General features: G+C 59.2%; 1 protein-coding gene across 2 annotated transcripts in view; it reads left to right on the forward strand.

Annotated features, from left to right (window-relative positions):
- DPEP1 (dipeptidase 1 (renal)) overlaps positions 1–10124 on the forward strand; it is a 21574-nt gene that overhangs the window by 5642 nt on the left and 5808 nt on the right. For both annotated transcript variants that reach the window (XM_011972036.1, XM_011972044.1), the window contains exon 2: positions 8444–8653. In XM_011972036.1, coding sequence (XP_011827426.1) covers positions 8550–8653 — 104 coding nt within the window. In that variant the 5' untranslated portion in view covers positions 8444–8549. The remainder of the gene's footprint in view (positions 1–8443; positions 8654–10124) is intronic.

Here is a 10124-nt window from a genome sequence, read left to right on the forward strand (position 1 = left end):
TCCCTGTGCCCCCCCTTCTCCCCAGGGCCCCCTGCACCTCCCCTGCTCCCCTCCCTACAGCCCCCTGCAGCCCCTCCCCTCTCTGCAGCTCCCACTCTTCCTCCCATTGCTCCCCACCACTGGCTGCTTGAAGACGTCAGACTCCAAAGGTCCCTGTGACTGGCCCAGCAGCAGCCCTGGGTCTCCAACCCCCGGGTAGGGTCAGGGACGGGCCTGGCCTCCCCCGGCCTGCTGGAACCCACGGAGGATGCCCCCCTCCCACTGCAGCCTCAGAATTCCAAAGCCAGCCCGGTCTCCAGCTCAGTGCAGTCCACACGCAGACCCTCCTCTGATTTCGAAAGCCCCTGTGGCTTTGCCAGAGGACATTCCGATCCTTGACCGTGGCTGGGGACGGAGGGAGATCAACCCATCGCACTTACAGATAGAGAAACTGAGGACAGAGTTTGTCCCAGCTCCGAGGCCAGGGTCAGTCTCCCTCAAGGGAGTCAGGGAGGTGGCTGGGGTCTGCCAGTGGGGAGAGAACACATGGCCTGGGACCCCCAGGCCGCTTGAGACTCTCCGGGTTCATTGGGATGGGCACAAGCTCCAAGGCCCCCTCCTCTCCGTTTCCCAGCCTGCTGCGGCCTGAGGGTGATACCCTGCACTACGGCCTGGGGGGCCCCAAAGGGTGGTCACGGAGCACAAGCTCTCCTGCCTGGCCTGGGACCGGGTCCCAGAAGCCCCTGGGCTGGCCGGATGCTCACGGCCTCACCGAGGGCACGAGTATCTTCGGAAACAAGAACCAGCTGACGTGCGCGAGGCTTTAGCCCGGCTCTCCCTGGGGTCCTATGCAGGCCCTCTCTTAAGGAGGTGGCTGTTTTGTAGCTGGAGAGCTCTGTGGGTGGCAGGACTGAGCTTGAAAACCAGAAACAGCCCCCAAGCCTTGTGACCTGGGAGGCAGGAGGCGGGTCTGTCTCCCTGGGCCTGGAGTGACCTGGGAGGCAGGAGGCGGGTCTGTCTCCCTGGGCCTGGGGTGGCTGAGCCAAGGTACTCAGCATTCTGTCCCACTTGTGGTGAGTCTCGGGGAGCCAGGAGCCGGGGATTGTGGTTTTGGGGAGCGTGGAGCAAGGCTGAGGCCAGGGCTGTAATGAGGGCGGAAAGCCCCTCTCCAACTGCCTGCGATCCACCATCAGTGAGGGAGAACCTCAGTGAGCAGGCGCATAGCATGGAGCGCCATCGCGGGCAGCAAAGGGTGAGGGGCTCAGCTCGTGCCATCGCAGGCAGTGAAGGGTGAGGGTTTCAGAGGATGGAACCGGTTGGGGGGGGTCTCAGCTCGTGCCATAGCGGGCAGCAAAGGGTGAGGGTCTCAGCTCGTGCCATCGCGGGCAGCGAAGGGTGAGGGTCTCAGGGGATGGAACCGGTGGGGGGGGGTCTCAGCTCGTGCCATCGCGGGCAGCAAAGGGTGAGGGTCTCAGAGGATGGAACCGGGGGTGGGGGGCTCAGCTCCAGGCAGGGGTGAGAGGGTGGCCTCTGGGGTGACTGTGTCTGGAGGGTGGGGTAGGGAGGGTGGGGAGGCCAGGCTGAGGGGCCTCGACCTCATGGGAGCCGGGAGCCTGTTGGGGAGTCCTTGAGAGGTGCTTCCCTGGGACTCACTGGGAGGAAGAGCTCACGCCCCGGTGCAGATGTGGGCTGTGAGGGTCAGAGTGGTGGGGGCAGCCATGGGGGGGCCTGGGCAGGCGAGGAGGGATGCGGGGAAGCCACTAGCCTCAGGGTGGGCTGGACGCTGGGAGGGAGGCGTTGGGGGCAGAAGTGGGGTGCCGGCCTCGCGGCTGGGCCTGCAGTTTGAGGGGCCTATGGACTCCCCCAGTGCAGACATCAGCCTGGTCAGGAGGCGGAGGAGAGTCCAGGGCTGCTGAACTTGCTGTGAGCCACCGGGGCCTCCGAGGGAGAGAGACAGGGCCGGGCTCCCTGTGGAGCCGCAGGTTCCCAGATGTTCCTTCCTCAAGGCTCATTTGGGGGCCCCTGTCCCAGGCCTCGTGGGTGGTCAGATGGGCCCCACGCTGAGTGTGGGCTCCCGTCCCTCGCACGTGCAAGGAGGGGCTCACGTGAGCAGGTGCACGTGCGCAGCTCGTCTGTGCACATGTGTGTCTGTGTGCACACGTGCAGGTACCTGAGTGTGTCTGTGCGCACACGTGTAGGTACCTGAGTGTGTCTGTGCGCGCACGTGTAGGTACCTGAGTGTGTCTGTGCGCGCACGTGTAGGTACCTGAGTGTGTCTGTGCACACGTGTAGGTACCTGTGTGTCTGTGTGCATACGTGCAGGTACCTGTGTGTGTGCACACGTGTAGGTACCTGAGTGTGTCTGTGTGCACACGTGCAGGTACCTGAGTGTGTCTGTGCACACGTGTAGGTACCTGAGTGTGTGTCTGTGCACATGTGCAGGTACCTGTGTATGTCTGTGTGCACACGTGTAGGTACCTGAGTGTGCGTTTACTCATCACGTAAGAAAGTCTGCGTGTGTCTGTTCTCGGTACGTGGACGTGTCTGACCACGTGGGCTTGGGATGTGTCCGGGTATTCTCGTCTGCGATGATCTGTGGTGGGGTGCGTGTTGCCTGTGGCTACTTGTGCAGAAGTGGTAACATCCGACATGGCCGTGGAGGCGTCTGCGTGCTGGCTGTGGATGGGGCTGACGTGCGGTTCTGGGGGACAGGGCCGGGTGGAAACACAGACGTCACTCTGCGTCTGACCCGCCGCCTTCACTCGGGCGAGGCTGCCTCTCGACAGAGCCAGGTCAGCACCACCCTGCGAGAAGAGCCTCGAGGTGGGGGCCTCGGTGCACCCGTCTCTGGAGATGGACCCGGGACTCTGATGCAGGAGCCCACGCTCTTCGCAGAGCACTGCTCCCACCCCCGGGGTCTCTCAGGACTACGAACCCCGGCTCTCTCCCTGAGCCTCACTATGGCCAGGGGAGGGGAGGGGCAGGAGGGCCTGGGCAGGACAAAGGGCCCTGGTCAGTCAGGGACATGAAAGATGCACAACTAGAACTGGCGGGAGAAACAGAATTAAACACACTCTGAGCCTTTCCCACCACGACTCTGCCAGCTGCACCCTCTGTGTCAAGATGTGAGCCAAGGCACAAGCACTTCCTCCTGCTCCTGTCCGAGAAGGTGAGAGGAAAGGAATTAGAAAAGAATAACGCCCTCGGGCCGGGCACGGCGGCTCACACCTGGAATCCCGGCACTTTGGGAGGCCGAGGTGGTGGATCATGAGGTCAGGGGTTCAAGACCATCCTGGCCAACATGGTGAAACCCCGTGTCTACTAAAAATACAAAAATTAGCCGGGCGTGGTGATGGGCGCCTGTAGTCCCAGCTACTCGGGAGGCTGAGGCAGGAGAATCGCTTGAACCCGGGAGGCGGAGGTTGCAGTGAGCTGAGATTGCGCCACTCAGTCCAGCCTGGGCGACAGCAAGACTCTGTCTCAAAAAAAAAAAAAAAAAAAATTAACACACTCGTCAGACAATAGAAAGGTCTCCGCTGTAAGCACAGATTCCGACCCATTTCTGGGAATGAGGAAGTTAACAGAAGAGTGTGTCTGTGAGGCGGACTGGAAGGCCCATTGGGAACATTCCAGAGTGTTCCAGCGAGAGACCAGGGAGCCAGAGGAGCTCAGCTCAGACGTCACGGGCACAATGGACCGGGAGTGAGGAAGACACTGAGGTCGGGGTTTGTTCCCAGCTGGAAGAACTGGCCCCAGGACCACCCAGACAGACACACCCCCCAACCCCCCTACAGCCAGAGGAAGGTCAGGAGGCCCTTCCCTAAACATGTTTTTGAGAATCGGGGTAGCTATTTTAAAAAACGCTGCTGGGCGCGGTGGCAGTTACTTTAAAAGTAGCTGCTGTGGACCCAGCTACTTGGGAGGCTGAGGTGGGAGGATCGCTTGAGCCTGGGAGTTGGAGTCCAGCCTGGGCAGCATCGCAAGACCCCATTTCATTAAAAAAAAAAATGCTCATGCTTGCATTCTGGCTTCAAGGGCTCCTGGTAACCGGGCGTCTCTGGAGCTTGGCCCACACAAAGCCTGGGGTCGAGAGCCCGCTCACACGTACGGCACTGCCCACCTTGCTGTCGCTTTATTTTTAAATATGAAATTCGAGGTGACAAAGATTACCAGCTGCCGAGGGAAGTCTGCAAACGCAACAAAAGGTCCAGATGAACAATGGGAGACGCGCCTGCATTCCACTGGGTAAACCACAGAAGAGAACAGAATGCAGCGGACTCCAAGCAGCTCGGTGCCCTGATGGGAGCGGGGCAGGACAGGACACAGCAAAGCCTGGAAACCGCCCTCCGGAGACCCACACGCACAACCCCTGAGAAAACACTAAAGAACCGTGCTGGGAGACAAAACAGAGGAAATGGAGTGTACGGAATAAGCATGAGGAAACCCAGGACAGGAGGCAAAAAGGAAACTCAAACAGTCCAACCCCTGCCCGAAACCCTCGCCAGACGGAGCTCAGAAAGGAGGGGAGAAGGAATACCGGCGACTGGAAATTCCCTGGACTGGAGGCAGAGGGACAGCCCCAGGGAGTGAAAAATATGAAGTCACGGCGTTCCGGGGGACGAGGGGTTGCCCACACAGCGCCGGGCGCGATGTGGCTCCCATCAACCAAGCATGCACAGACGGACGGTGGCGCGGTCACCTCCTGAGGGAAAAAGGTTTACCACCCAAAGTGCACATTCAGCAAAACTACTGATCCGTGATGAGGGCAGAATAAAGACACGGACGGGAGGACTGGGGAGTGAATTCCCGCAGACCCACAGTGAGGGGATGGTTGCAGGGCCCACGAATGGAACAGGGCCTAGTCTGCTTTGCACTGCTCCAGAGGAGTCCCCGAGGCTGGGTGATCTATAAAGAAAAGGGGTGGGTTTGGCTCATGGTTGTGGAGGCTGTACAGAAAGCGGGAGCCGTGGCACCAGCATCTGCCTCTGGTGAGGACCCCAGGGAGCCTCCCATCACGGCAGAAGGGGAGGGAGCAGGTGTCACAGGAAGGATGGCCTGGAGTGTGATTGTGCATGTCCTTGGTGCTTGAACAAACAAGTAGTAGACAAAACATACAAAGTAAGAACAAAACACAGGAAGGAAGCCGCGAAAGCAGGGAGTTATTAAAGCCAGAAAGCTCGGAGTCGGGTGGGAGCGGGCGCTGTTACAAAGTTTTCTGGTTTTTTTTTTTTTTTTTTGAGAGGGAATCTCACACCGTCGCCTGTCGCCTGGGCTGGAGTCCACTGGCGCGGTCTCGGCTCACTGCAACCTCCGCCTCCCAGGGTCAAGCAATTCTCCAGCCTCAGCCTCCCGAGTAGCTGGGATGACAGGCACCTGCCACCACACCTGGCTAATTTTTGTGTTTTTAGTAGAGATGGGGTTTCTCCGTGTTGGCCAGGCTGGTTTTAAACTCCCGGCCTCAGGTGATCCGCCCACCCCACCCTCCCAAAGTGCTGGGATGACAGGTGTGAGCCACCACACCCGGCCAGTTTTCTGGGTCTTAAGTCCACCTTTCATGATTCCTATCCCCCTTATCTGGATGAAAGATTTGGTCCATGGCTAATCAAAGCTGCGGGGAACTGGTGTCTGCAGGTGAAAGGATGGCCCACAGCCAGTCCACAGCACTTTCCTTGCCGTCTGGGACATGGTGGGGGTTGGGGGCTGTAGGGAGAGCAGCCTTTGATCCTTTGTTACTGGGCGTGGGGCTTTTCCTTATGGTGCAGTTTTTGGAAGTTGATTGTTAATTGGCCCTGGGTTCCCTGCCCCAGAGCTCCGTGTTTTTCCTGGATCCGCCGTGCATTGGCCTCGGACTCTCGCCCCCCTGACCTTGGTGTCTTCTCTCTCAGGAAGTCAGCACAAATTAGCGTCCCATTCCCTGCCCCAGGCCTCGCTGTTTTTCCTTGATTCCGCACGAATTGGCCTAAGTTCGCTACCCCCAGAGCCTATTCTCCTGTTCACAGTCATCACCGGCGGCGAGGGAGCCAGAGAGTGACGGGGGAGGTGCCAGGCTGGTTTTAACAGTTCTCTTCCGAACTCACTCATTACCTCCAGAACTGCACCAAGCCATTGACGAGGGGCCCGTCCCCATGACCCCAAACCCCCCAACACTGGGGTCCAGTGTCCACGTGAGATTTGGACAAGCGTTCAAACTCCACCAGGACTGTAAACCAAACAAAGGGGGGAGACCTTCCGTGCAGACGTTAAGTAGGCACGGAGATTCCAAGCTGGGAGCAGCAGGTTGGACGAGGGAGGCTCTGGGGGCAGCGAGGGAGGTTGCAGAGTCCAGACTTGGAAGATGGAAGATAAGAGCACCCCGTGTAGGGCAGGAGAAGAAGGGCAACTGGAAACTCCGGGACAGACTGTAAAACCCCATGGGAAAGACAGGTTTAAGGTCTTGATCTGAGGCTGGTTCTGAGTGGCTGGTGCCTTCGCGCTCACGGCAGGACTGTCGCAAAGTAGGTACCTCCGTGACTTCCACAGACAAAGAGACTGAGGCCGAGAAATCTAACCAGCTCACCCACGCTGCCCTTGGATGGTGGCCGTGAGACGGGAACCCACAGCCTACCAGGCCCAGCCCCCAGGACACCCTCTTGTTAAGTCAGTGGCTTTGAGCCTCAGAAATGGTGCAGAATGCAGCCCACGCAGGGTCTTTGACCCCGGTCTGGTGCTCGGAAGACATGCACCTGCTTCTACCCCCACCCCACCCCCCGCTGCGAGGCCCTGAGATTCTTGTGATGTCTGAAGAAGGGTGCTGCATTTTCATGTTGCACTGGGCCCTGAATGGTGAAGCTGAGTGATACGGTTTGGCTCCGTGCCCCACCCAAATCTCATCTCAGATTATAACCCCCATGTATCAAGGGAGAGACCAGCTGGAGGCGGGGGCCGTTCCCCCATGTTCTCCTGGTAGTGAGCAAGTTCTCACAAGATCTGTTTGTTGTTGTTGTTGTTGATGCTGTTTTTTAAGACAGAGTTTCGCTCTTGTTGCCCAGGCTGGAGCACAGTGGCACGGTCTCGGCTCACCGTAACCTCCACCTCCCAGGTTCAAGCAATTCTCCTGCCTCAGCCTCCCGAGTAGCTGGGACTACAGGCACCCGCCACCACACCCGGCTAATTTTTTTGTATTTTTAGTAGAGACGGGGTTTCACCGTGTTAGCCAGGATGGTCTCGATCTCCTGACCTCGTGATCCGCCCGCCTCGGCCTCCCAAAGTGCTGGGATTACAGGCGTGAGCCACCGTGCCCAGCTATTTTAAAGTTTTGTACTTTGTTCGTTATGGACTTTTTTTTTTTACACGAATTCTGATGTTTTAAAAATATAGAATGAAAATACTATTTATCATGACCTGGGCATAGTGGCTCATGCCTGTAATCCCAGTAGTTTGAGAGACCAAAGCAGGCAGATTGCTTGAGGCCGGGAGTTGGAGACCAGCCTGGGAAACATGGGGAAGACCCTGTCTCTACAAAAAATACAAAAAGTAGCTGGGTGTGGTGGTGCACACCTGTGGTCCCAGGTACTCAGGAGGCTCAGGCAGGAGGATTGCTTGGGCCCAGGAGGTGCAGGTTGCAGTGAGCTGAGACGGAGCCACCACGCTCCAGCCGGGCAATCCTCCTCCCTGTCAGTCTCCGCGCCGCGAAGCCTCTGACCAGTGTCCCTCCTGCTCCTCCCAGCAGGCCTGGTTTAGCCCCAGTGCTCAGCCCACCGTCCCCCAGAACCCCAGACACCGCCTAGCCCTGGGATGGAGACTCCTCGGACAGGGCACCACCTGGGAACTGTGTTTCCAGGAGCCCTTGGACGACTTCAGTGTGCTCTGCCGAGGCCTAGAAAGGCCCCGGTTCTAAGAACATGTCCAGCTGCTTGGCCTGAAGTCTGTAGCTGCAGTGTGGGTCCCTGTGACGCTGGAGGGCTGCAGGGCGGGGTGCAGACCCCTCAGCGTTAGAGCAGGCATCAGGGGCACACCTGGGCTGTGCAGCAGCTTCCTGAAACGCCCAGATGTTTTCCCCTACGGCAAGCCACGTGAGATGATTTTTATGCGGAAAGAGGTGCTTCATGAGAATGCACTACTTGAATGACTGTTTTCTTGCTTGCAGATCTAGGCCCCGGGTCCTGAGGGAGGTGGTAGTAATAAATAACAGCAGCAGCACAGCGAGGGCTGACAGCCACTCACCATCATCCTGTGCTGGGCCCGCTCTCAGCCTGCTGTCCTTTCATCTGGGCTCTAGCCCCACCCCTGGGTCTGGGTTCCCAGCTTCTTACTATGTCTCCGCCTAGCCCAGACAGCAACGCCCAGTCACTGGGTGTCCGGCCTTCCATCCCACCCACGCTGGCAGGGAATGTGCTGGTTACTTATTGAACATGGGAAGCTATAAACAGGACAACGGCCAGCTATCATCACTTCCACCCAACGCCTCTGGTGCCTCTTCTGGCAGGCAGAGCGACTCCTCACAGCCTGAAACTCGTCCTCCTGCACGGGCCGGCCAGGCCAGCACAGAGGCACCAGGGCAGCAGTGCACGCAGGTCCCCGGGGACCCCGCCATGTGGACCAGATGGTGGCTCTGGCCCCTTGTGGCCGTCTGCACTGCAGACTTCTTTCGGGACGAGGCAGAGAGGATCATGAGGGACTCCCCTGTCATTGATGGGTGAGTGCCCACCTAAGCCAGGTGCTTAGGGAACCAGGACTGGGAACTGGGGCTGGGGGAGCCGGGGCTGGGGGAGCCAGGGCTGGGGAGCCGGGCTGGGAGCCAGGGCTGGGAGCCGGGGGTGTGCCCTTGGCTTGGGGCTCAGCCTCTGCGATGGTACTGGGGCCCTTGCCTTTCCTGGCCCCTGCTTCTTTGTGGGGTCTCTCAGGGCCCCCAAAGACTTCAACAGATGAAGGTCTGCAGGGTCAGGGCAGGAGGGAGGCAAGGCCCCAGCTCCCTCGCCCTGAAGCTCAGCGTGAGCTCTGCGCCTGGGGACGCTGAGGCCCTGCGCCCCGTCTCTCCCTGTGCCTCAGCTTCTCCCGAAAGCTGCAGACGTGGGTAGTGACCTACAGGCCCTCTCAGCCAGCATCTTTTTGGCCATCTTCCCACTCCCCTTGGCCTGCCTTCTCCCGGGGGAGGCCCGTGCGGTTCAGCCCCTGTCTGTGCTGCCCTGAGTGCCCGCCTGGCCCCACCCCGACCTCACTGGGGTGCTGGGGTCACCTGCTTCTCTCCTGGTCTCTGCAGGGTGGAGATTCCCACTGCCCAGGAATCTGACCCTCCTCCCCGCCTCTTCCTGGCCCAATGCCCCGACACTGGGTCTCCATGGAGGCCTCCTGCTCCCAGGCTCCAGATCGGGGTCCACACTGGCTCCGCGTTGGGGTGGGAGGGTCACTGAGAGTTCGCCCTGTGCCTGGCACGGTGTCTCCTCCTGGCACGGTGTCTCCTCCTGGAAGATGCCTCTGGACTTTGCTGGGGAAACACTCTGAACAAAGCAGGGAAACCTGACGTCTTGTTGTGTAAGAACTTCAGGGAACCGGCCAGGCTGGGCGGCTCACGCCTGTCATCCCAGCACTTTGGGAGGCCCAGGCGGGCAGATCACCTGAGGTCAGGAGCTCAAGACCATCCTGGCCAACATGGCAAAACCTCCTCTCTACTAAAAATACAAAAAACTAGCCGGGCGTGGTGGCGGGCGCCTGTAGTCCCAGCTACTCAGGAGGCTGAGGGAGGAGAATCACTTGAACTTGGGAGGCGGAGGCTGCAGCGAGCCGAGATCGGGCCACCGCACTCCAGCCTGGGCTACAGAGCGAGACTCCGTCTCAAATTTAAAACACTTAAGGGAGCAGAGGCAGCTCCAGAAAGGGAGCCGAGGGTGGTCCCTTGCATCCTCATGGTTTAAAATGGTCACGCCAGCTCCAGCCTTCACATCTGTACGCCGGCCAGCAGGGAGGAAGGAGAGATAAAGAAGGGAAAAAGGACAAGCAGCAGGTTGACTGTCAGGGTCAGGTTTTGTTTTGAGACAGAGTCTCTGTCGCCTGTCACCCAGGCTAGAGTGCAATGGTACGATCTGGGCTCACTACAACCTCCACCTCCCAGGTTGAAGTGATTCTCCTGCTTCAGCCTCCCGAGTAGCTGGGATTACAGGTGCCCGCCA

Source organism: Mandrillus leucophaeus, unplaced genomic scaffold (genome assembly GCF_000951045.1).
Source record: "Mandrillus leucophaeus isolate KB7577 unplaced genomic scaffold, Mleu.le_1.0 Scaffold10, whole genome shotgun sequence".
Lineage (NCBI taxonomy): Eukaryota > Metazoa > Chordata > Mammalia > Primates > Cercopithecidae > Mandrillus > Mandrillus leucophaeus.